General features: G+C 39.2%; 1 protein-coding gene across 2 annotated transcripts; it reads left to right on the top strand.

Annotated features, from left to right (window-relative positions):
• Window positions 1–1,477: 1,477 nt before the first annotated feature.
• Window positions 1,478–27,466, top strand: RB195_016574 (uncharacterized protein; the record flags this gene model as incomplete). 2 transcript variants are annotated; one of them, XM_064183162.1, is made up of 3 exons in its annotated part: window positions 1,478–1,580; window positions 25,329–25,481; window positions 25,575–25,621. In XM_064183162.1, the coding sequence occupies 3 exons, from the start codon at window positions 1,478–1,480 to the stop codon at window positions 25,619–25,621; spliced, it is 303 nt and encodes a 100-aa protein (XP_064039044.1). The 2 variants fall into 2 exon arrangements, with proteins under 2 accessions (XP_064039044.1, XP_064039043.1); XM_064183163.1 differs by lacking the exon at window positions 1,478–1,580 and adding an exon at window positions 27,261–27,466 and having other exon boundaries at window positions 25,382–25,481; window positions 25,575–25,616.
• Between the last annotated feature and the right edge of the window lie 523 nt (window positions 27,467–27,989).

Raw genomic sequence — 27,989 nt, 5'->3', positions numbered from 1 at the left:
CGAAGCTTCGACAAACGGCTAACTTTGAAATTTTGGAAGCCGAACAAGGATTTTTGTGATTCTGAATCTTAGAGGTCGCAAATATGCTCCTTTTTTAATCTTAGGTCCTAAGTGTTGCAGAGATTAGCTATTGATTTAATCCTCATAACGGAATTATTCCGTGTTAAGTACTTATGTTCTCTTGTTTTGCCAACGAGGTTTGGGTGAAACTTTTTTATTGGCCTGACGTTTCGACAAACTCGTCTTTTTCAAAGGCCTGAAAGTGGTTCGAAGTCTTTGATACCATGCATATCCCATCAAACTCCTCCTCTCTCCTCGCCAACGCCCGATATTGTTCCGAGTACACCACGCAAGACCTTAAAAGGAAAACAAACTGACCAGTTTCACTGACTAGCGGGTTGGTAAACCACCACGCTCTTAAAGAGGATAATCGCTAAAACTAGCCACAAGCATAGCCAGTTCAAACGGTTACTCGAGATTGAGATCTAACACCCAATTTCGAACTACGAACAATACAGTGAGAATCCCACGTGAAGGTAGAATTCCTTTGTGCATCCCCTTCGTCTCTGACTCCTTAACTGCTGCTATACACCGGACTCTTTTACGAGCACAGCTGCAAGATGATGTTGTGTTGGTGAACATCCCGAACGACAGCATCAAGCGACAGTTAGTTCGCAATAGATTCTACGATAGGCAATGCGGGTCAGAATGTTGCGTGGTTAGTCCATTCGGTAAGACCGGTGACTGCACGAACATCGGAGTTATTTACCAAATAGAATGCCTAACCTTCAACGCCATTTATATTGGAGAAACTGGAAGGATACTGAACGTGCGTATCAAGGAACATTTGGCTGGTAAAAGGCGAGGGAGTTCGATGACACCACGAAAAGGACGCCACGAAAACGATAAGCATGATGGAAATATGTTTGAAATAAAATGTACGATATTAGCGCACGAGAAAGAAATATCTGCTAGGAAGGCTTTGGAAGCATTCTGGATTTCCGTCAGGAATTCGTCCATGAATAACAAAAATGAGTGCTTATCAATTACCAATGACTTCTTGCCGTTCGTAACACTCTGTGAGCTATAAGATTATCTCACATGCAGTTCCTTAACGTTATCCAGACACCAGTACTTAAGGATACTGCGCAGTGCGTAGATCTCATTCGCCTTGGTGACAGTCTTTAAGAGCGCGGTGGTTTACCAACCCCGCTAGTCGGTGAAACTGGTCAGTTTGTTTTCCTTTTATGGTCTTGCGTGGTGTGCTTGGAACAATATCGGGGGTTGGCGAGGAGAGAGGAGGAGTTTGATGGGATATGCATGGTATCAAAGACCTCGAACCACTTTCAGACATAAATACACTATCAAATGCGGAGGTTTCAAGAAGAGAGGACTTGGAGATTTACGTGCTAAGTCACAACTACAGAATAGGAGGTTGAGAAACGAAGAAAAAGAAAACTTTTACTCTAATACAGGAATGAAATGGAGAGAGCGGAGGAGAAAAGAAAGAGAGAATATGGGCACTCAACGTTTGGAAAACTTCAGTATCATTGACATAGAAGTTCCAGGACACAAACGAGGCAAACTCTTTAATTCTTGTGATAAAACCTTCTTGATTACATTAGAATTAACCGACAAATGTTCTATGGTGAAGAATCGGTGGGCAGCAGAGCTGCCCTGTCGAAAAACGTCGCTACGTAATTGTGGGATTTTTCTACAAAATATCCTTGTAATATCGTAGAGCGAAAAGCGAAAACTGTTGATTTTGGTTTATTTCTAAAAACACTTGACTCGGAATGCTAACGGTACAAAATTCCAGTTCCGTAGAAAACAGAAATCAGCATATTGTCGTTTAAAACTACCACAAATTGGATTGAACCTCATTCTATTCCCTTCCTGAAAATTGGAAAAATTTTACATCCTTTTATTTATTACTATTCATTTTGTTGTTGCCTATCCATATTTTATTTTATATTAATTAAAACTTTTATTTTTGCTTCGAGGAAAAATGTTGACATGCGCCGGTCAGAAGAGAACTATGTGGCGGAAAAATAGAAATTAAAAGTAGTAGAATAATTCATAGCTTCAGTTTTTTTTAATCTTTCTTGATGATATTTGAATTAATGGGGAAGTTTTGTTTCAAAAATCCTGGGGATAGTCCTCTTATTGTTGCTAAAAAAAAGTTTTATCGAAGCAGTGGGTAGTTATCCTCACGATGTCCTAATTGAAAATAATGATATTTGGAATCTTTAACATTAACTTCATACAAAACAAATAGATTTCTTAAAATCAAAGGGGTTTGGCTGATTTAACAAAAATATAGTACAAATTCTTCTCATAGAAGCACATTCTTGTTCGGATGTAAAAACAGACAAATATGCATCCAAAAACGAAAAAAGAAAATGGATGCTCGATTCAAAGAGAGCACACTATTATTTAATATTTATGATTTGTTCCAGATATAAAAGATTTTACGAAACTTTCCTCTTTTATACACCCGTGAAACGCTCAACATCCGCAAAACATGGACATAATGCTGCGTACGGTGCAACTGTAACGTTGTCTTTAGAAGAGAAAAAATTTCCCTCAGTACCTTTTTGCTTGGAACTTTGTGCTTTTTCAGTATTCTGGATGTGTCATCCTATTTGCAGTTTGGGACACCAAACGTTCTGTCTTGTTCTCTTTAGTACTATAGTTTAGTTTAGTAGTAACATCTCAAAAGTTCAAAGAATAAACGACGAGGTGCTGGGCGTTGATACGAGCCTTTGAGCTGCGAGAACGTTACAACCACTTTAATCCAGAATTGTTTTAGATATACAAAGTTTAAACACTTTTGCAGTTTAAACAATGACCTGCGGGGCCAGTCAATGTATCAAGTCAGTGTTTTTATGCTTCCAGACAACTCTCGTAGCAATTTATCAATTCCGCATGGATAAAAGGTCTGATTCGCGTTAGGGCGGTCTCGAAGCATTGACCAAGCAGTGGCAGCGGGATCTCTTTACCGATTCTCCTGCCAAAGATAATTTCCGAACACTGTTAACGCATCTAACTTTCACCTCTACCGTTTCTACGTGAACTATCGCTGAGCAGCAGGTGAGGGTTTGCACTCCTCGATGTGAGTGAAATCAGCAAGCTATGAAGGTAGTGGTTATGAAAGTTGAATGTGATATATAATTTCTGTATATTACTGTAATTACTGTACACACAAAGTGCAAGAGATCGCACAGAGTGCAAGAGAAATAGCTGAATTCTTACAGAAACAGAAGTGAGGCCTGGAAGTGTAAAGTCGTTGCTTGAAGTTTCGAAAAAACTACTACAATTAACTTTGATAGCATGTGAAACACAGCGCATCTGAACAATTTATTATTGAGAATACTAACATGTAGAGAAAGAACTTCAACGAAGAAAAAAGACGGGCCAGAAATGCTAAAAAAAAAAGACGTTCTTCCACTTATCCATGCTAGAGATCCTCTCACTCGTAGTCCCAAAATGAATTATTTATTTGTTTAACCTCTTGGGATCTACCAATGGATTCCTCCATCGCTAACACTGCACCCCAGAAAAGTTGCGGATCTTATTTCTTAGCAAATTTCTGAGCTAATGAGATGCCCGCTAATGAGTGAATGAGACGAATCTTGCGATATTTTCAAAACTTCCGATGTAACTCGGTGTAGCAGATTTTATTTGTTTTTGTTATCGAAGTATGTACATTGATAAAAAAAAGCTAGAGAGCGTGATTTACTTTTCGGATAAGACTCTCCGAAGCGCTTCTTCTAAGGATCCCTCCGAAATTGATAGAACGATGGCAGCAAACAGTGCTTTGGAAGAGTAATCCGTTTGAGCAGTTATCAGAAAACCTAGTCAGCCTTATCTGGAAGGATTGCAAAGATCGGTGGAAAGCAAAAGCTATTGAGTAAAAACGAGCCAAAACGACAGCTCCTACAATAGCGAGAATAGTGGAAAAGAAGTTCAATGATAATTCTCCTGTTATTTTAGAGAGATTTTGATTGATATTAAGTTCTTTCAGTGCTAAAATTAGAGGTGGACACTGATGCCCTGCTTCTCTGACGTACTCGCCAATCGATGGCGCGTTTTCGCTGCGTCTCGGTGCATCAACGTGATCCACGTTGCGTCCGACTTTCGGCACGAATTCTTTATGGTTTCAGTAACAGAAATGTGAACGTATTTAAGCAACAGAGATGGAGAGGGGCAGCCAGAAACTCTCGAGAGTCTCCCCCAATGAGTTCGCGATATGTTCATGCTAGGGACATCAGCTCTGTCAAATTGATCGAGGTCGGACCGCGCTGAGTCCTCTTTGTGATCTCTATGAGATCTCTATTCGTTTTCTTTTTCTAGACAGATCAAATCCTTGAACAGCAATATTATCCGGCAGCATTTTCTTTGAACACTACTTCGGAGCGAATCCTTCATAAACAATTAGTAGTTTAGTCCTCCACAGCATTTCATCGCATGCGCAGATCATCCCATCATGTGCGGCTCCAGGCAAAACCTACACCCTTACCGAATTCCATTTTGAATATCCAACATTTACTTGTTTTGTATGTACAGCACTGTTCCTAAATGGACATAGTAGCCAGTTTCACTGCATGGAAATGGTAGTGATCCGACTACATTTTCGATAAAGATCAGATTCTGGAAACTTTCTACCTCTTAAATGAGTGTGATATGAAATTCCCGCAGAAATCACAACGGTTACTGTAGTAACACTGTAATAACAATTTATTGTATTGTAGGTTCTACTTTGCAATTATTTCGACGTATATTGAGCATTACATGTTCGAGAAAGTGCCTTTGAGCGGGGCAGATCAAAAAAAATCGATGTGCTAGGATCAATGATGGATAGAATCTGCACTGCCACACACTTGATATCATTTCTCTGAAGCGAGATCACCGCAGTCGCGCTCGTCGTTTGTTTTTCTTCTTTTTATTCTTCCCCTCATTTTTTTTGCCTATTCCTTTCTCTAATTGTCCCTTACTACTTTACGTCATCCTTCGTGGGCTTGCTCTTTTCTTGAATCCTCATCTTGGGTCATTCTTGCTGACATAATAATCAGAAGCACTATTTACGAGGAAAAAAATATTCCTTCGACAGGTAAGAAAAAATCTTGCTCCTAGCGCATTTATTCGTAGTTACTAACTTAAGGGCCTCTTACTCGATCTTGATCTGATTATCTCTAAGCTAAAGCATTTCCATCTCTCGGCAGACACTTCTGTCAGATAAGTGTACAGTAAATAACTTAAAGTTGCTGGCTTAGTGCACACCTGTTCGTAATTTCACTGCGATTTTACTCGATTGTAGTTTTGGTGCAACAATAATTGATACTCCTACATTTATTAGAACATGATCGCTTTTAAATCCACTATTTATGCTGTCATTTGCAACATAATGCTGTATAAGTCAGTCTAAAAAACAAATTTGCTTATTATTTATTTGTTTATTTATTTATTTATTACGCTCAATAGCGTCCCAAAAGGATATGCCAAAGATGAATAAGAACAAATATAGAAAATACATACATGGTAAAAAAGCGGCCAACAGAATACAATGAGCAGGTATTAGTCCCGTGTACGATCCCAGCACAACAATGATTTTTTGGTATTCAAAGACATCGAGAACTCAGGAAGTTAGGCGTTAAGACCTGAGAAGTTATTAAAGTGAACGCAGGCTGCAGACTTTAGTGGCATCCATTCACATCAGCCAGCAAGATGTCCTCCTCATTGAAGTCATAGGTACAGCGACGGCAGTTCAGCAAACGGGTATACTGGCTCACGGTCACGGATATCCATCTCCACGCACCGCTCAGTCGGTGTGCAGAGATGGAAGCACTAGTACTAATGGTGGCTTGATGAAGAAGTAACAGGCGAACACCAACAATGCCGTACCGAAAATTGAAGCGTAGCACGTACGTAATTTGTTACCGTAACTCTTTGTTATTGGTTTAAATGATGTTTTAAGTGAAACGATAAGCATACAGGGAAAGAATGATTTCGGAAGAATATTTAGAAACAGGAACAAGTGCTAAAATTTTTAATGACTAAAGATTGATCGTCTTAACTCGTCGTCTCTGTGGGAATATGCACTTAAGATCAACCTCATTTGATCCCTCAAACTTTGAAAGGCCTAATATGTCGTGGTGACATTTGTATGAGTTGTGTAAGCTTTATATACTAGGAAAAATAACGTGTACTCAATATAGAAAAGAATAAACAGAGTAAGAAAAATCCTACAATAAAGAATGTCCAACGTTATTTCTGGTTGAGAGAAAACGCACATACAAGGACATTGTCCTCACCTGAAAACAGGTACCCTTTTTCCCTTAACCTCAGGAATTAAAATGCGAACATAGCGCTGGAGAGTTAGGATAGAGGACAAAGTCCTTTGGTACCAATCCATATGGGACGCGCCAACGCGTTGAGGTTTTAGACCTCGTTGCGGTTCTAGAACGTGTGCTTTCCCTGCACAATGACTTCCGGGGGCCAGCCGATGTATCAAATCAGTGTTTTTATCCTCCTAGACACGTCTGGTACCAATTTGTCGACCACGAAGGGGTTAGTAGGCACTAGGGCGGTTTCGAGCTATTGACCGTGTGGCCACAGCGGACTTCTCGGACCGACTGTACCACACCCACCAATACATTGTGCAGTTGGGCAAGTTTGAACGGATGCGTCGTTGTGAGAGAGTCCTATGTTTTTTCGCATACTATTAAGAACGAACCACGATGGAATCCGGCATTTCTGAGCTCAGTAACTCTCAAAGGAAAGAAAAATTACGCAAAAACGGAAGTCTTTGGTACTCCAGACGACACTTTTCGTCTTTCACACCTTAGCCTTTTCCTCAATGGCGTGGAGTTTTCAATGTTTAATGAACACCTACTGATTTGTGTGATTTCTTCTTTGTCTTGTTAAAGGTAGGTCGAGGAGACTCATTGAACCATTGATCTTTTGATTTGTGAACTTTGTTGAAGAATATGTTACTTTTCAAATTGTTTCCTTAAAGCTAACCTTTTCGTCGTTTTTGATGTTGCTTGCAAATCTGTTTGCTTTGTTGCTGGAACAAATCATTGATTAGCCGATTGTTCCTGATACAGTCAAAAACTGGCTCATAGGAAAAACATATCACAACCTTACTACTAGTGGTAAAGAATTAATAAACGCTAAGCTTGTTGCTGAGGCATCGGGCTCGAAACGATGCGCTGTGTTAAAGGATGAGGGATGAAGTTTCTGGCGTTATTCAATCCGCTTGCTATGCGCTCCCACGTTCACTTCAATTCAGAATCGGTTGAGGTTTACCAACTTGTAACTGACCTATACAATGACTTGCGGTGGTCAGCCGATGTGTCAAGTCAGTGTTTCTATCCTCCCAGACAAGTCTGCTACCAATTTATCGATCCCGGAGGGACGAAAGGCTTGGTGAGCACTAGGGCGGATTCGAACCTCCGATCGATCGAGCAGGAAGCGGAACCTCTAGCCGCTACACCACACCCGCCCAAAACTATTTAAGATCAAGTTGTTGTTAATGGGGTACAACACAGACAACCCACTAACTGCGGACTGCGCTGTGTTGTGTACACATTAGTGCACTGAAATGCTCACCGCAACCCGCCGGCGTTTCTCAGTCAAAGTTTGTTTATCACTGCATTTAGCTCCGTTATCCAAACTCTGGCAAAACAGCTAAAAATAGTAAGCAAATTTCTAGATTGAATAACGTTGAGGAAGTAATGTAAAATGTAATGCAACAATGAGAAGAGGAAACGAAAAATGATGTTTTACGCAAGAGACAATCATCATAATACCAGGTGGATGGTTTAACAACCATGTGGACACATTTACTGTTTTGAGAGGTCGATAACAGAAGTTAGACATCGCAGTGAGGAGGATAGGGGTTGCTCACTGAGTGTCTTGCGCGGCAACGCATTCGAACGTGGTTACGTCGCCTGGAGATCAACTTAGAGTTCACTTCTCTAGTTAACGAACGGACTTCTTGAAATCGGTTCAGCCGCAAGGAGACTTTAGATTTACACCATCGTTACAATTAGATGCCATTCGCAGGGTCAGATTGGTGGTCCGATTATCAAATGCAACATCGCGGACCTAATAAGGTTCATGTGTACTAAAAACACAAAGGAACATTGGAGTGTAATGTTTTCTCTTCCCGTCAATCCTTTTCTTCACTTAATTTTTAAATCTGGTATGACTCCGTTGCTGGCGTGACTGCTCTCAGTCACAACTTAAGGGCGTCTTGTCCAAAAAAAAAATGGAGAGAAATTGGTCAAGAGCGACGTAAAACTTGTTGTAAACAGTTGGTGAAAGTAAGCATTATACTTTTGGGATTCACGAACAAAAAGGAGCTGAACAGTTCTTCTTCCGAAAAACGGAAATTTTGATTAGGCTTAAAGTAAAACTTTCTTAAAATTAAACTAAGAAGAGGGGATACTATTGCTGAAACCTAATACATGTTAGATTAAAAAATTCTGAAAAAAGTAAACTTCCCAGAAACTCAGGATGGCCACTCGTGGTTAAGGAATAGGAGCATTTAAGAAGTTCTACTGACCAAAGTTTTACACCGTATTCTCTTTCGAAGGTGATCAGCCGTTATGTCTGCACTCAGAAGGAATAGAAACAAAGTCCTCATGTCTACTACAAGTTCCAGTGGAATTCTGGTCGTGAAGTCGGTTTTCCAGAACTCAAGCGGATAAATCGAAGGATGACGTTGCTCCAAGCAAATCTTATAACTTCAGACGTTACATAATGGATTACATGGATTTTTCTTACAACCATTTTACTTACAAAGTTTACAAGTCATAAAACAACCCTATTTTCTTCTCTTTTTTCTTCTCTCCAGATTCTTAAAAATTTTAGCTTTTAATACGTACTGTCGGCAGTCCAAAGCATAGCTCGGAGATGCGGAATAAAGCTTGGAATCCAGAAATCTGAATTACAAATTTCCCTATTTCCCACGAACCGTTAGCTATCCGCACCTACTAACTTACTTTAAGGAAAGAGTTACAACTGTAATACATTTGTATTGAGATGGACACTTAGTGCCAGCGTTTCGGCTGAATTTTTCTTCGCCTCATTCGTCCATACTTAATCCAGCCAATAACGTGTTTTTCCTTAGGAGAAAGAATTAGGGTAACGCGTATTAACAGTATTTTACGAAATTTTCATCCTGCATAAGTACGACTACTTCACGTTGATGGGAGTACGCGTGCACTTCACGTTTGTGACAAGGATCACGCTCAATTCAAATAAAAATTATTTTCAAATAAAAAAATGCTTGCGTTGTATCACTGCCAGGTGTCTTCGCCTCTCCAACGATGCAGCTCAGTACGCAATAAAGCACAGGCAACTCCGTCGGCGTACAACGTTCGCAATCCAACTAATGCTACTTCGATAGGCAGCTGCCGCAACAATCACGGACGCGTTGCGGAATTTCCGCGCCCCATCTCCGGTAAAAGGTTCCGTCGTTGGAAAGAGAAAACATGGATAAGATCTGCTATACTCGCATTTTTTCTGGGTTTTTTTGGAGGGAACCGAATTCACCGTGGGTCGTGAACGCCACCGTCTGCTTCGAACATCGAAAATTTCATGAACGTTTAAGCAGTCCAGTAGTTTTTCATCGTGTGTTTCCTTAAATACGCTTATAGCCTTAGCAAAGAATAATTTTTCTGTTTTTGTGAGAAATTACATGTTTCATACCAGATTCGTGGATTTCATTTTGTTTTCACTTAAAAAAATGTCTAGCTCCATTTGGAAACTTTCTATATTTGTATGAAGAAGTACATATCCTAAAGTGAGAATGATTTATTATTATTTATTCGGCAGAAAAAGTGGAACAACTGTGCCCAAAATATTCGAAAAACCTGACCTGTCTCATGTTTTGTGTTAAAGACTGGTCCCATCTACTGACCACAATTTTTATCGAAATTCCAGAATAGTTGCGCTGACCTTCACAGTCATTTAATATCTGTGAACTTCTCGGCGTCTTCGAAATCAAACAGTTCGCCATTCTCTCAAAAATTCTGAGAGCTGTGCGAAAAACAATGAAATTCTACATCAACTTCCATCGAAACTCAATTCCGAACATCCCTCATTTTGCTAACGGCAACCAGAATTAGTTGAATATCTATTGTTGTCCGCCTTCTAGCACTATATATTCCGCGACTACCAGTTTCTGCGAATCTTTTATTATTTGAAAACAATGTCATTTTGACATATTGGTTGTCCTCCGAGGTGGACGTGATCTTGGATCTCATCAACACTGTACCCAGCGCCCCGGCCGACGAGAAGCGCGGTAGTGATGATGGGTTTGAGGAATGCGGTGACGTTGTTTTGCAATCAAGTAAACTGACGAGTGCAAAATATGAGCTGTCAGCTGCGAGACAGACGAATTTCATACCCATATCGCTAACTAGTTGTGGTTGTACTGACGGTGGCGCTCGCCAGACAGCGATAAAGAGTAAAGCAGTAACGGACGGCACTCACAGTTTCAGAAACGCACCTCATCTACTTTGATAAAAGTGCTAGTCTTTGTTGTCTTCTTGGTTCTCTCATCCAGCAGGGCAGAAAGAGTGGAAACGACACTAACCCAAGGAAAACAGATGAGTTTCTCATAAAAAGCGAGATGCCAAGGTTGTCTGTTCCACTATTCTGTGTGTGTTCTTTGTGAGGAGTTATCCAATATCCCATCGGTTCGCTAACCTCTTTTTTGGGAGATTGCCGATGCAGACAGACAATTGGCGCTCAAAAAAGTACTCGTTGTCGCAGTCGACATGTAAAAAAACCGCTTTGTCGTCAATGAGGTAAAGGTTTTTTTTTTCGAGAAAAAAAAAATAGAGGCATTCTGCTATTTCTACTGAAATTCTACACTCGTTTTCTAATTATTTTTAATTTTCTAACTTTCTACTGAAATAGCAATATTTATTCAAGGCACGAACGACTTTTTACTTAACTACCATTACTTTAGCAAGCTTCATTTTCTGACTACTCCTTTTTAACAACTCCTAACTGTCCCTATTTGAAACATTTCACTCCACTGCTTATTAAAAAAAGAAACATTCATTTAATGAGGAAGTATCTATGTTTCGGTATTCGGCTGTACCCTGAAAAGACACATTCTACATCGTTCTCGCCGTGTACGCTTTAATTATAACCGTTGCTCGTGAAGAGTTTAATCAGATGGTTATCGAATAAAACAATTTAGTTGTTTACGAGAAATTATCGCACCTTATAAGGGAACTAAATATCATGTAATTGAACATACTATTCAGCAAAGAAACAAGACGAATAAGAATAGAAGAAACATACTTCAAACAATCCTGAAAATCTGAAACTACACAAATGAACTTTTCTAAAAGCGAATTAATGCAAATTATTGATGGATCACTATGGAAGAGGCTGTAAAACGAAATATTAGAAAAAGTCTCTTTTTTTCTAACCTCAAACAAAAAGAAAACATAGACCTACTGGAATATGTGCGAAGTAAGCCTACTCCAAGGTATATAGTAATTAATATACAGTTGCGGATAGTTTTCAAGGACAGGTTATCCACATTGTTCCTGGTTTCCTCCAAAAGCACGAATTCTACCACTTTTTTGCACCGCAATTCACCTCGTTCCGTTTCTGATCTCTCCTCCAAATTTTGCATTCTTTTTCTTCTACTTCTTGTCTTTTACTTGTCTGTCGTTTTACTTCCATAATCAGTCAACATTTATCAGTTGTAAATAATTGATAAAATAATTTGTCCTTTTTCGACAAGCAGTCTTTTGTTATACTTGTTTCCTGAATTTTTTTAATGGACGAGTCTAACTCTGATGAGCGTAATTGTATTTAACTATAGATATTGCTATACTTGTGACCGTAATATTTTTGCTTTAGTGAAGGAGAGTTTTTTTTTTCAATTAACAGCCTTTTTCAGTTAATAGTGAATTTTGTACCCAGTCGTCCAAAAATTCTGAATACCAACTCCTAAAAATTAGTACTCTGATCAACTCAATGGAGGAGCCCAGAAGAGAAGCTTCCTACTATGGTTTTCTTATTGATTCTTTAACTTCAGCTTATCTTTAAGGCTAAGCTGCCGAAGAATTAACTTAGGAACCGTTAAAAATTGTGAATGATAATCTCAGAAATATAAAGAGGTGATGTTTATTCTTAGAAGTATCTAGGACTGAATGAAATGAAGACAAAATGCTTGGAAAAAAATTGGAAAAACTAACTTCTTTTCAAAGCAAATTTTTACCGCTATCACATCTCTTTGAGTTATAGATACAATGTTTCCACCGTGATAAATCCACAAAATTATTATCTTCTGGATCTTACATCCACTCATGTTCTCTTTCAGGATGAATCGCTTACTCACAACCTTTTCTTCTTGCTTACCCGTGATTGTTTATTCAACCAACTAAATACGACAAGAAATTGTCAAAAGTCAATAACTTGTATTTAAAAAAAATAAACAATGGATGCTGAACGGTAGCAACGTTGAAGGTTTTTCAACACAAAAAACTCCTGTAACAAAAATCAGTTTTTATTTCCCCAGTTATAATCCAAAAAAAACAATTTTCTTTTTTTATCAGTTTTTTTTTTTCAGTTCAAAAACAGTTCCAATTCCTTTGTGTCACTTTCTCTTAGTTTCCTTGCTGCATCTGCTGGAAATTTAACAACTAATCCGCTCGGATTTGCTCGTATTCTAGAAATTTTCTTTCCAAGTACACACGAGAGCTGATTAACTGAAGACATGCGCAAATCCCACAGAATTCCATCTTTTACAAATCCGTAGTATTTTCTCGGAACTGGACCGAAGGTAAAAAGATGTTTTGAACACAAAATGAACCCAATCGGGGATTTAGTTGGATTTAGTTTATGTATTATTGTTCCAGCATGTGCAATGCAAATAAACGCTTACATCTGTCTGCAAGGGACTTAGAAAACAGAAAGAAAAAACAAAACCACGAGAACAGCGACGGAACCCTTTTATCCCTCAGCTCCTTTTTGTCCCTTGCTTTCCGCGGATCTTCGAGAGTCCACAATAGAAACAGTTGCAGATGTTCAGCTTGCAAACGTTAATGTCCCACTAATAGCGAACTTGCAAATTCATTACCATGCTCCACGTGTATGTAATCGAAGCGTAGTTGTGGAAAAACAAATTTAAAAACACACATAAAACGTCGCACGTGAAAGTCATGTAACGGTGATGTAAAATACGTCACACGTCGTCATTTAGTCCACTTTTTATTCCGTTACATTATGACGCATAACGCATTGCAAAGTAATGAATAAAACTGATTGCATTCAACTTTTATAATAAGCGGTTTTTTTTCCGCAACTGCTTTTTCTTCCTCGAGTCTTCAGCGTTGATTCTATACAAGTAATGATGTACAATGCGAGTGCGTACCTTATAGAAAACAGCTGATTTGATTATTTCGCATAAATCGTTATCATATCTTTTTTGCCATTAATTCGGTTGTAAATAGTACAACAATTCCTTTCTTCCTGACAATTTGTCAAATTATTATTTTATTATCAGTTTATTGAGTAGCTAATGGAGGTACGATACGCAAATTTACAGATATTCAGATTTTTTTTTCGCGCTTTATAGAAGACTTTAACCCATAATTTATGTAATGATTTGTTTGTAAGGATACATTTCCTATCTTGGAAAAATATAATAGGACGTATGTGTCGTTTCATGTCTGATTTCTGTACAAACAAAGCCACACTATCCATGACCTCCATCCAAATGAGTTACATTAAAAACTAACGTCTACTGCTACGCCAATGGTTTCTTGTTTTGTGAACTTTGAGGATTGCCCGTTGGGTGAACAACGGTCAGATGTCACCAACCTGAATCACCATCGGGAAAAGTATGCTAAAATGAGATTAGTTGAAACAACGTGTGGAATTGGACTAGGTTCGTTCTACTGGATTCAGCACAGCTACGCATGAGTTTGAAAAAAAATGCTTCGTCGGGTTCCGATGGTGGCAGACTCCCATCCGTCTGAAGAAGAAACAGTGCTAATAGATGTTCTGTTAATCTATCCGAAAGCAGCTCGTAATTCCTGCCAGTTTATGGGGATCAGCTCAGTCCACTTTATTGCGGGTATTGCGTAAGAAATACGGTGGATTTAAGAAGCCGGTGCGAGTTTTTAGGAAGAGGCTCAATTCGATTTTGCTGATTGACATTCTATCCATTAGCCGTCACGAATGAAACTTTGAAAAATACTCAAAAAATGACTTAGTGTAAAGCTGTTGACGTTGGAGAACTTCACCACTTAACATTAATAGGTCGTAGGAGGAGCTGTTTTTGGTGGAATCAATTCCGAAGAAACGATGCTTACGCATTTCCGTTAATCTACATAAAAGCAGCTTCTGGCCGCTTGCGAGTTTTTAGAGGGCGCCTGAGACAAGCTGATTCCGTTGCGCAAAGGATACGGTGGCTTTACGCTGATCTGAGGTCATAAGAAACGCAAAGTTCGTTGTTTGCAGTCCATTAGTAGTTCATGATCGAAATCTTCAAAAATGTACTCAGCGTGGAGTTTTTAATGTGGAATGATCTCATCACGTAACAATAATGTGATAACAAAAGTCCATTAATAATTCCCTTCTATGTCGCAAATTTATGAAAGAATAAAATAGTTTCTTAATTTAGAAATCATTTCCATGTGCATTTACGTGTTCTATTCATTTCCCCAACAAAGAACACTTTGAAGAGAACACAAATAGAAACATGCAGAAATATAGACCTTTCCTGTGATTTAATTTTCCTTTAGCAGGCACCTTAGAAAATAGCAATAGTATTTTTTCCTCAAGTCTCGAAAATTGTGAAATTACATATGGGCGAAATAAATGGTTCGCCAAAAAAAAATGAAAGTTCACATTTATCTTCTTGAGACTGTACTTAGGTACTCAAAGTTTCCTGTGGTTATATTTTCCATCGTCATCAGAAAAAATAATGGTCATCTCACGCACGCTTCTCTATTTTTCTTCAGCTCTTTTGTGTTTCGCTCAGAAAAACAGCAAAATATGAGAATTCGCGAAAATTTGGATTTTTCGGCATTTCATTGGACATTATCTTACAATGTAAAAAATACTACTACATATGAATTGCAAAGGAGTTAGCCTCAATGTTTTCAAAATGAGGGGAAATAAATGTGTGGGAAAAAATTAAGACAAAAGAACTGTAATAGGAGTACCGTTTGAATACAAAAGGACATGCTCAAACGGGTAAATTCCAACCGTTACTGTTTAATTTCTTTTAAATTTTCAAACGGAAAAAATTCCCCGTAGTTTTATTAGTATTTCTATTCAAATCTGTGTTGTTGACGTAATCGCGTTTGCGGAAGAAGACTTGCAAACCATTAGCGGTTGCCTATTCAACGAGGATCTCATTCAAAGAACAACATTCGTGCTGTAGTAGTCCGCATGGACTCCGAGCACTAAGTGCGCTGTTTCTGAATTAAGTACGCGACGTGGACCCTACATTTCAATCAGAATTGACTAAACAGATGCCACCTGCTAACGAATACAGAAACTATTTTGAAAACTTAATAAAATATCGAAAGAAATTTTTTTGCACTTCAAAAAATTGTCTTCTACGAGAATGCACAAGGGAAAGAGCGAGTTGAAGATGAATATTCACATCATTTCGCCACTTAGAAGAAACGAAAAGCGTAACCATACTCAATACAAGGAAATGACATATTTATTTACTATTATTAGCAGATAATAACAAAATATCATTTATATTTATTTTTATACTGGGTCTATATATGCCCTCCATTCGTTCACAATCCTTCTTTCTTCACACTTTGTACCGAGCTACGTACATACGATCGTTAATAATTTGCACTTCTCCCTCGGATCTAATCCGTGGTTTACAAGAAAAAAAAAAAACCAATCGAGGAAGGTCTAGTAGTTGTCTCTGTCGTAGGCAACATACTGAAAAAAAACTGCACTTTTCCCGCATAACAATACCAAAATAGATTTCGACTCTCGAACTGATAACAACTCTCATCTTATACTCGGGTGTTCTCACAGCAATGTGTTCTCCCTGGACTGGTAGTGAATTCCATGGAATTACTGTGATTCCACAATTCTCCACGAGTAGAAAATTAAAATGACGATACCAAGAAAAAAAGCTATTTTTAGCTGTTAATGCGTTGCTTGTTCGAACCAAAGAGAGCAGCGGAGGCGTTTTCTCTGCTGTGTTGATCGTCATTAGCATCGCTTATTATGGGACTGCTCCGCGACGTTTTAGACGAGTTCTATAGATACAATTACTTTCAACAATGTTGCTACAAATGCAAGTTTAGAAAGATTAAGGTCCAATTACATCAAAATGATTTGCATCTGTTGTTCAAGCAACGATTCTTCAAGCAAAATGAGAAACAATACAGTACTTTCCCCACACGAATGCATTTTGCACTTTTTAAGAATTTTTTCGTATGAATTTCCCGCGCCGAAAATGCATACAGATTTCTGACATTTTCCTTATATTTTGGTACTAACAACATGGCAATAATACGATTTCTATTGGGAAATTGGAGAGAAGGAAGGGCGGGAGGACTCTGTAACGTACTGCTTGCAGAACGTTACAGCTACGGTCAATGGTTCGATTCCGCTCCAGGCCAATCAAGCCTCCCAGCCATTCGGGATCGATAAATTTGTACCGCCTGCATTTGTTTCTGAGGATAAAAACACCGGCTTGAAACATCCATTGGTCCTGGTCCCCACAAAGGCAGAAGTGCGTCCATAAACTTTAAACGATTCTGATTGAAGTCGAACGCGAAGCGACAAGCGGATTAGCTGCTACATTGTTAGTTAAGACGACAGACTTCTCCTTCGTTCTATACATTCCTTTCAACCTCATAAACTAAAACATAACATAATTGTTTCGTGTTTTGTTGCCTTGAAAGTGAGTGATGAAAGTGTTTGTTCCCAAAAACCTGCCTCCATCCAAGTTTAAAACGATCGCTTGAAAACTAACTTTGCGTACTTAGAGTAACATAATTTTATAAAAATAGTATTAGGTATTTTATAAGGTAACATAATTTTTAGCGATATATTATGAAACAAGTGATAATTTTTCTTAACGAAAAGTTGTTGATATGCAGCAAAAAAAAACTGTGCATCAACGCTATATGTTGTGATAACCAGTGAACATAATTGTGTAGCTTTAATTCACAACTAATACATTATTTAACAAAGAGAGGAAGTGGTAGAAGATGATCCAGAGATAAAGCAGTAGAAAAGCACTATAAATTGGTTTCTGACAAATTTTTCAGTTTATCAATGGAATCCCTCCTCCCCCTCCTTTTCCCTTTTCGCGAATATCATATTGCAAACTAACGAACTCGTTTATTATGTGAGTCATCTGTTTGATTTGTACACATCATTGGAATGCGTCTTCCGAGAATGTGAGTGTGATACGCACAGCAATTTCTAGGTACACCACTTAACGTGGAATGTAGCAAATCAGCATAAGAGAACTGGATTCACTTCTTTGAATTTTGCAACATTTTGCAATTTCTAGACCTCGTATTCAGTTGTGGACACCAAAGCAATGTGATGTCACGCAGAAGTTTCCTGAAAATTAATACGTGCCGAAGCTGCTAACTTTGAACTCAAATCCTGAGGCTACCGCTAAGGTTTCCTTGGTAGGGCACCCATACGCAATAACGGCGCTCATTGATGGTTAAACAATCAAAAGTCATAGAAGTAAATGTTCTTTTAAAATACACATTTGAAACTAGAAAAATCCAAGTGAGATTTTCTTTTGAAATACTTTTGCATAACATGAATAACAATAACTAATTAATGATAACTAATTAATAACAATAACTAATTAATAATTTGAATAACACAATACGATGGCTTGTATCTCATGATCTGCTGAACCTGCAAGAGACAAAACATTATATGAAAACAATTAGTCGTCATGACGTTGTACTACAAGATCCAAAGGACACAAATGTCCTTCAGCTTCTTCCTCAACAAGAGTACTGTATGCTGCTGTCTCGGCACTCGGACAATAACTGAAAATACACGCATAATGACTGCACATTGATAATCTTGAAAATCCTGCATGCATGCATCATCGCGGCTGTTCTCAGATGAAGTTTCCTTATCTGATGATGTTTACTTAACTGAGTTGTTCTGAACAGCAACATGTACTAGGGTACTCCCGCAAATCTCTGTCTGATTTTGGGACATTACTAGGAATGTAAAAGACAAGGATCCAACGATGCTCTCGCTGCGCATCTATTTCCCACTCTTTCAAATACCTTATCCGCCCTGGACACTCGCTTATGTACCTTGTGATAATACAAACGGACAGAAAGTGGTGATATTGTCTGCACTGAAACAACTGTCATACTGTCAGAAAATACTAAATACTAAATTTCGTTGATACTTTCTTGTTAAAGGCAGCGTACTAGGAAATTAAAGTTAGGATGTAACCAGAAAAAGATAGCGTTCTGAGTGTATCTAACTAATATGAGCACGATTACGCCCAATTCCTACTAAACGTCCTGAAAATGGTGCCGGGAAAAGACCTTACTAACCGTTCGTTTCTACGAGGCACGTTAGAACGCGGCACCTTTGTACACGCGCCGCGTCCGCTGGCGAGCGGATGAAAATTAATGAAGTCCCTTAAGCCTAATCTTTGACAATTTCACCATTTAAAAAAACGAGAAAAGAAAACGGCACAGATAATCCTTCATTAGAAATAATGATGCATTTCCCTTAACTGCACAGAAAGAAATCGAGTGTTCACGCTTGCGTATAGTTCAAAAGCAATGTGTTCACCTGCCTCATTTAGAAACTTGATTCTTCATTTAGAAATTTGATTCTGCAAATCCAAATGCATTTTGTGAATCGTTTCGATTTGCAGAATCAAATCTAACGGATTTGAACATCCTGATCAATCACTTTCTGGAAGAATTAATTCGAATGACAGTCGATGACAAAGAGAAGGTGGAGTTTGACCAAACAAGCATTAAATGGTCAGCAGGGATACTTTTCTAATCACGTGCAAGACCTTATTTGGACAGAAGTTGAGTTTGAGACATCAGGTTTTTGTCGCATTGTTTGGAGAAGTCACACATCAGTGTTCTTAAAGAACCGTTTTTCATGGGGTTTCCTCGACTTTCTTGATGCTTTCGACGTCGGCGCACTATACTTTCTGCAAATCAGAAAAAAAAAACTCAAACATGAAAATGATGTCAGATTCTATCCCGAATTACATTCCTCCCACATGCCTCGTCACCGAAAAGTGCCGCGAAAAGTGGATATATATCAAATTGATAATCACTATGATGTGACTACATGAATACAAAATTTACTTCTTCAAATTACTCTGCATAGTTGCATTTCTTTTCTTCTTCTACATCATTCTTCGGAATTGATACTTCGTTGCAATCCCGAGCCTTAATTTACGACTCATAATTTTACAAAAGTCAGACTCCTCTCCCTGGTCTTGCTTGCTCGGAATCCAAAGATATTCTAAAAGCAATTTTCTCAATGAACGGACGTCGCAGTTAATGTGATAAGGTAAAATGCACCTAAGAACCTTCTATCCCACAAGAAATCACTATTTTAAACTTGTACACTTGCTCTTTGTGCACGAAACCCTCAGACAAATCTCTATCTTTACGTAATTGAGTGATGAGCAACTGATCTATGTTATCGTGTAATGTGGCACAAAAACTGCTTCAATTCAAGCCCTGTGAGTATCATTTATTGCGGCGAGATACCATACTATGAGTTACTTGACTTGATCGAGGGCTAGTATTATCGTCTGATGCGGTTACCGGTATCTTGGCCAAGCCTAGTCGCACACATCGACGAGTGTCCCCTCTTTTGGGTTGTGCCTTGATGGTGTGCTAGAAGACAGCACTTTTTGCAATATCTGGGTAACTTTCGCCATACACTTGTGCAAGTTATATGGCTCGCATGTGCCCAGAGTGCGTACCCCATTGCCTGATTTCACTTAGTACAAACAAGTCCGCCAGGTACCAGTCAGACTCGTACATGTGATCCCACCCAATATTATAGAAAGTAAAAAATAATGGAATTTATAATGCAGGGCATGCGGCGAGCACTAGCAAATAATCCTCACGGCATCCCTTCGCTAATCATGACATTAAAGTGCATAGAACCCACACAGATGAAGTGTCCTAAACATTTTATATCAAACATCATAGGAAGCCCCCAGTAATGAGTTTCTTCGTTCTTACTGAGCTGCTTTTCGAACTTTACAACTTATCATCACTGATCAGTATTAAGCTCGACATATCCTCAAAAACCACTTATTGCTAACAAGCTACTCCTAATTACTGCGACAGCGATGCGTCATTCAGTGGCGATCTGAACGCAACGCAAATGGTCTCTATCGAAACTGAGACTAAACCCACTAAAGTCATAAAAGCAAGAATGGCGGTAAAAAATGAAAAAAGATGGATAAAAAACTATGGAAAAAAAGAGTTGTGTTGGAGCAAAATAGCTGTACTGATGAACAGAACGGAAATTCAAATATGATAGCATTCAATTATTGGTTGTGTCACGAATCAACTTCTTAATTAACAGCTATTATAGTTGTACTTATTTATTTATCAATATCCACTAGCGCATATTTACCTGCAATGATCTTATTTCTGTACAAACACTATAAAAATATTTGCGTAAACGAAGTTGTGAGAATAGTCGTTTCCTAGAAGTTGACTTTTTACTTTTACAAGTAATTCCAATCCAGACCATATATCAGAAATGCTCCACACTTCTCTGTAAATAGTGGCTATCGCAATCTGCTGTAAAATATTGGAATTAGTATGCGTTATTTCAATCACTGGAACATTGAAATCATCTGTCTTATTACGCAGTTCTGCTGAAATTTCATTATTAATCACTTTATTTATATATAAGAAATCGCAATAATATTGATTTAGATGGGTGTTTCTAAGTTCCAGAGCACTGTTGTAAACATGCTCAAGTAATTGATCTGTTGGTCTCTCATTATAGTTATGAATTATAAGTGAATCATCCATATACGTAGAGCTTATCAAGAAATCTTTCTTTTCTTTTCTCTATCTTCTTAGAATAATTAAATTCCTTCTTGGCTAGGGTGATGAGGTCCGCCGATAAACGCGTAGTTAATCGTGTTAGCTCTTAAAGACGCTTGCGATTCATCAGCGATTTTCCAACCAATAGTTATCAAAGACATATGTGAATATGATAAGACGTAGCTCCTTAATAAAAGTTGAACATCAATAAGTATCATATGCACAACTTATCTCCTGTTCTGACTAATTCCATTTTATCCAGTTCACAGTAGTTGCACAAAGTTTAAAGAACGAAGTCGTTGCAGTTTTGCTACTCTTTTCCACCTTGGGAATTGTCAGACAGCGTTAGCGTGACGGAGAGAAAAAGCGAATGTCCAGCAACGTTATAATAGTGCACATTTTGCGTATAACCGGTTCAGATGCCATAGTTAATCTCTGCAAATTTTTTCGGTCAATATTAATATGAGAGATTGTAGGAACATTCCCTTTTTACAAAGTTGCTCAAGATCCTGATCGTCACAACCTTTGATTTCGAGTGTTTAAAAGAGACACTTTGTTTGGATCCCAAAACAACAAGACAAAAGAGTCACAGTCCAAGGTGTCATACCACGAACCAACGTAGTGAGTTGTCACCGTTATAAGTGAAACGTTAGTCATTCGAGCTGGCATTCCAATAAGGAAAAAAACCGTAAAATCAAGAGTTATTTCACATTAGAGTATTACATCGGTGAAGAAGACAAGACCCGACACAGACAGAGAGTGTTTCGTCTGCAACTTCGGTCAACTGTGGCCGAGCGCACCTCTATGCGAGTTGAGTATGCGGTAAATCGGTGACTAATAACCAAGTAAGAAGCTGTGTTCGTTCACTGCTCCTGACCCTACTTGGGAGTTTACAACACAACAATCTTCTAGGCCTAAGCTATAATGTGGCGAAACTGCAAAAAGAGCTGAAACGCTGTACTCTTCACATCTCGAGTAGAGCACATCACGGCAAACATGACAACCAGACAACCAAGATGGGTATCTTATAAGCCCATCTATTACACAAGCAGGAACGACTCCCAACACTGACCAAGCGCCAACATTTTGACATTCTGATCGGTGTAATCGACTACACGAGGCGGTGCGAGCAGCAAGCGCTTCTATTCCGATCGGTGATAGCGAGTGAATCTGTCCAGAGCAACAAGTTCTCTTGGTTCTCCCCTGCATGAGAATCCCACTGCGCAGATGTAAAGTGTAGGTCTGTCAGCAGCACAATTGGCGCTGCACAATTGACGCAGCGCAGAGATCGCAATTATTGACCGATGCAGTCGGCTGCGAATTTGTTCGTTCGTGTGGGTGCGGCGCCTCTGCCGTAATCCAATCGCTTTCTCTTTTTGCTTCAGTATGCACTTTTCATGCTTCTGCTTGTCCCAGTCGAAGGTTCTTCGTGCTCGTCCACTTGCGCACATTCGGAACGAATTGGACGGCTGCTTGCATCCGCCTACATTGAGCTGTTCCCTCAATCTCATACGAGGAAAATGAAGTGCTGGGAATGAGCACATTGAACAAATACGGCAATTCGATGATTAAGTGGACCAAGCGGAAGAATCCAGCACTTCAACAAAGATGGCTGTGGTAGCCGTGATTGGAAAGTTATGTGGAGACTGACGAGAAAAGGCTCACATGAAGTTGGTGCACATTGTACCGTTTCAGATATAAGCTGCTGATCTCCGTACTTGACTATCTCATTCTTCGTAGTACTTCCATTGACTTTGGATGCATTTGACATAAGAAGTTCTTCAGAATGACGCTGAAGAGCCGAAGCGTCCAGTAAGCGTCCCACAACGGAAATGTTCGACAGCGGAACAGAACCCTATGGATTTCTTTGAATTTCCTCTATGAATTCCTAGCAAAATTAACTGGACACTAAATACATGCAACGAAATTTGTAACTGTCATGACTGGTTAGTCGTTTATAATCTGATTCAATACTGCTGACTCTAAGGAATGTAAAAATACTAAAACTAGCACATTTGGATCACATTTTTAACGTCTAACTCTGCACATTATAACGGAAAGTGACACTTTACAATACAACTTGAACGGCAACACATCTCGCTAAATAGTTCATTAGAGGAATAGATACGAGGAAAAGGATTACTTTAGTTCTTCTGTAAAGAACTGCATTGTTGCCTCTTGGCCTCAAACCATACGAATGCATTCCGCTCAAATATTCACTATTTCCATCTTGTGTTTCAGGGTTGAATGACTATGTTGAACATCCGACGAAACACTCCCTTGAAGGCAGCAGACCACAAACTTAACGTGGTGAGGGAATCGGCGAGAAAAGTTGGAGATAGTGTTGTATGTTGCAGGATGCGGGGTGGTTCCTATCACTTCTCCCTAATCTTTCTTTCCCACGGAATCAGTTGCAACGCTTCACCCTCGTGCACGTGCCGCGTCAACGAGCGTGCAGTCGAACACCAACTCGTTATCAGCCTATTCAAGTAACACCAATGAATATACAATACTTCTGACGGGACCGGAACACACGTAGAGGTTTGTTCTAACGCACCTCATAGGAAATAAATCGCTTCTCATGCCGTTTTCTACGACTACTGGGGAGAGATGAGGGGAAATACTCCGAATCCTCAAAACCACAACCCCAAGCTCTAGCTCTAGCTTCTCCCGAGGACCCACTCAGCACGTCAGATTCGTGGTAGGCTGCCACTAATGTTTCCTCAGCCGCGGTATCCAGTAGTAAAAACTGTGTTGTATTTGTACAAGAAAAGCAACAGCATGAACCGTTTAACTTTGTCCGCGACATCATATATCTGACTGAAGTCTACTTCTAAATAAAAACGAATGAAAGGAATATGGTTGAAGAAAACTATACATTGAATCAGATAAACTCACCTATGACACAATCGCAAACGAAAACGCAAAATGCAAGCGTTGCTTCAGAAAACTTACTATTCGTTCCTGTATAGAATAAAATCAGTAAATGAAGCTCGTAAATATTCTCTAGCTGAGTTGAAAAGTTTTATTTCATGAAGAACAGGGGGAAATTAATAGAAGCTCGCTGAAACGATAAAGATGTCATTCTGTATTGAGGAGTTTAGCGAGCCAACTCTTCACAAGGTTCTCCAGTTTGTGAGCTAAAAACCGAGAAGATTGGTAAAGTTCCATGCTTTAACACCAGTTGGGATTTAAAAAAAGAAGTTACATATCTGCATTTCCTCATTTTTATAACTAAGATGAAAGGAATTCAATGTATTTTCTCTTCTTCAGTTAAACAAGCCTTCACTTTCAACACCCACTTCAGTTGCGTTCGAGGAATTCTCGTAGCAAGACCTACATGTATTCTTTAATGAAATATAATAATATAACAGAAGCTAAGGATTTTCAACTCCTGCACCAGTTCCATTCGCAACATTGCCACAAAAAGAGTTATTTTTAGCTACCAGGAAAAATATCTCATGACCAGAACAATCCATCCTTTCACGACACACTCTGCAACATCGAGACTGCAAAAAGCGGGCACATTAAGTGTATTCCCTTAATGCAGACATGACACTAGATAAATTTTGAAAAAAAAAGATATCGAAGATTTTGTATTGTCGTGAGTTAAGCTGTACCTCAAGATTAAACTCAAAGAAAAGCGAATACAAATGTAATCTAATGTAATCTAGTAATCTAGTAATGTAATCTCTCCGCCTCCTGCAATCTTACTCTCTATGTAGTTTCGTCTGCGAGGGTCTAATTAGCAAAACACAATGGAATTACACTCGCGATTTTACAGCCGACGTGAATACTTGATAAAACGGCCCTTCCAAGAATTGAAAAGTAAACGAAGAAAAAGGAAAAAAAAAGTTGGAAACAGCAACAACAAATGTGTGGACTTGTAACAACTGCTAAATGCTAGATTGTATACAAAATGTGCTTCTTACTAGCACCATAGAGCTGAAAAGGGTTATATAGATAGACATGGATGGTCCCACCTTACGCCGCTGACGTTGTTGTATTCGCGTCTTCTGCATTTTCCCGACAACAACTGAAAGCTGTCCGAAATCGGTGGAAATGGTTGGGCTGCATTAGTAGAAACCTGTAATTAACTAAAGACCTAACCACTCAATAAACGCTTAATCAACCGCCTTAGACAAAACCTAAATGTTTAGGGCAATCAATGTCGATCCTAATTCAGTATCGAAAAAAGTGCTTCAATTTGGAAAAAAATCCCCTCAGAATACACTTAGTCCTTTAATTCAGATCCTGAAAGCTTTGGACTGCATTCGTTGCCTCCAAAAACTCCCTGGTATGATATGGTGGGGTTTTTGAAGATCACCCCCCATTCGTACATCGAATCCACCGTCCATCCATGTGAGAGTGTCCTTAACGTCCACCTATACCTCTCGGTGTCAGGTACGTTGTCTCTGCACTCCAGAGTACGTGGTTGATTGTGCAGCGCCGCAGCGGTGACTCACTAATGAAAGGATTTACTATCGTTTCTTTCAGCTGGAGATCCTAAGCGGATCAGGGAAGTCATGTCGGAGTTCGGTTGAGTTGGGTGCAGCACTCAATCGCAGAGAAGCGCTGTAGCACACTCCACAAGCTGATATTGCTTAAGGATCAATCATAGATATTAATAATAATGATAATAATGTTTCATAAATATTTCCTGAGGCAGTATGGCAGGTAATGCTCTCGAATACACTTGCACAAACCTATCATTGAAAACAATTAATTGTAGCAACAAGTCAGCCGGATCCTCATGATTGTGTTCCTAGCCAGAATTCCTGAAAAAAGCAAGGGTAGTGCGTGTTGCCAACTAAGCTCACTGTCAAACCTTACTTAATGTCACCATTTAGAATTCCTACAACTTGCTGTTCATAATATGGTGTAACTTTAAACACTAAAAAGAAGATAATAGACAGTGTTTCCACATCATTTGAGTGGGAGGGGAACTTTTTCTCAAAATATCTTGCAGAAATTGTGCACTGAACCACGCCTATGCTGTTTGTACGTGACGTTCACGTGAGATTCTCTGCAGTTGGACATTAGCAGCGACAGAAACGCATTCATAAAACTGATTTGTTCATGTCGTTTACACTTATAAATGGTTCCACTGGTGGTCTAACCTTTTCCGCTGCCGGGATCTGCAAAGAGCATGATTGCAACCGAGAGCAAACTGAAACAACACACTTCACCTGGAGTCTCAATGTCTCGAGGATAACTCTCGATATTCACATCACTTCTACGCTTTCCGTAACCCTTTCTCCATACTGAAGTATGGCCGGGCAGTGTTCGGTTGAAACAGAGTTGAAAGGCAGAATCTCAGGAATTTTTCAACTTCCTCAAAGCCTTCGTAATGAAGGAGAATCATTACAGTAATGCCGGGGCTCTACTTACTTATTTGCAGCTTGGAAAGACGACGGACCATTGAACGTGGTTTGTAGCTATGGCCCCAAAACAAAAACTTATTGCTGAGGACATTGGGTCAATTACGAAGAGCAGATGAATCACATGCATTTCACTTGAAATCGTGCCAAGAAATTGCCCGTTTATGTTTATTTATTTGGAAACATGTGTGGAACAAAGTTGATCTTTTTGCAGATTATTGTTTTAGATTGACAGATCATTGTCCTTCCACACGGAGAGAGAGAGAAATCTCAATCCAGATATCCGGAACGCTACAGTGGAACAACGGTGACCAGTGTTTGGGAACCTTGGCCGAACAGGTGGGAAACTCTTGCTATCCTCGAACGGCTAAGAGCACCAAGAGAGAATAGAAACAAATTCTAGGGAGGAACATATAGCTGACATGTATCATCGAAATTTTTCATACTAACTAGTTCGTGTCTGATTTTTAAGATATAATTGCAATTATAATTGTAATTTGTAAAAAAAAAACTCTTCTATTAATTACGCATTCTGCAGTAAATGGTGCAGAAATCCTACCCAAATTTTCTGCAACACCTCTTCAAGAGAAGGCGAGTTAAACAAATGCATGTAATCCAGAATAAAACGATTAACACCCTTGTTGAGCAGCGTCAAGGTGCCAGGATTTATGGAAAAATCCAGAGAATCTCGCCCACTGGCTCCTAAAAAGGGGGAGCAATAACTGTCAAACAATGTGATATGTCGTTCAGTGCACATCGAGAGTGAAGTCATATGTTTCCATGTAGCACTCTTGCACTGTAGCAGAAGAAGATGGTGCGACTGTAGACGACATCAAAGGGCAGCTACGAAAACCTGACCAACAACTGTTGGAAGAGCACGCGTTGAATATGAGAGTTAAGACACCGGAAGAAAAATTGTTGGCTGCACCAGTGCATGGTTCTGCAGAAGTCGGAGGAGCCTGCCGACGGATCCTGGCTGAACAGGGATTCTCTTGGGATTCTGCCTAATCAGCGCATGATACGATGTTAGGATTTGAGTTTACTAGCTTTTCAACATGACTGTCAATTGAAATTAGTGAGAAACGATAGCAAATTAGCTGCACAAGGGGAATTGCACGCAGACACTGCGATACTTTATTCATTTCATCTTTCAATAGATCACACTACAAATATTCAGTGGAAATAAAGCCTGTACACGATATAATGAACATAAAAACTAGGCCAATTGTGTATTGAAGGTAATTTGTACTTTGAAAATAGTCTTCAATTAGATTTCTTTCACGCGAAAAGTTCTCTTACAGTGCAAACGGAGAAGTGATCACGAACAGAAAGCGGGTCAATTGGAATCGTTTCCGTAACCGTATCTCACAGATGTCCACATAATCATCGTTGTAACGTACTGAAATGGGGCAATGCAAATAACTACGAAGGTTTCTTTCAATCGCTGCGTGACGCGAACTGACATCCGTAACGCGTCGCGGAAAGAAATGTTGCAAGGTTACAGCATTAACGAATTTCTAGCCTAAAGACT

The sequence above is a fragment of the Necator americanus genome, chromosome II, assembly GCF_031761385.1.
Source record: "Necator americanus strain Aroian chromosome II, whole genome shotgun sequence".
NCBI classification, from domain to species: domain Eukaryota; kingdom Metazoa; phylum Nematoda; class Chromadorea; order Rhabditida; family Ancylostomatidae; genus Necator; species Necator americanus.
Note: the sequence above shows the minus strand (reverse complement) of the source record. Positions and strands in the feature narration are given on the sequence as shown.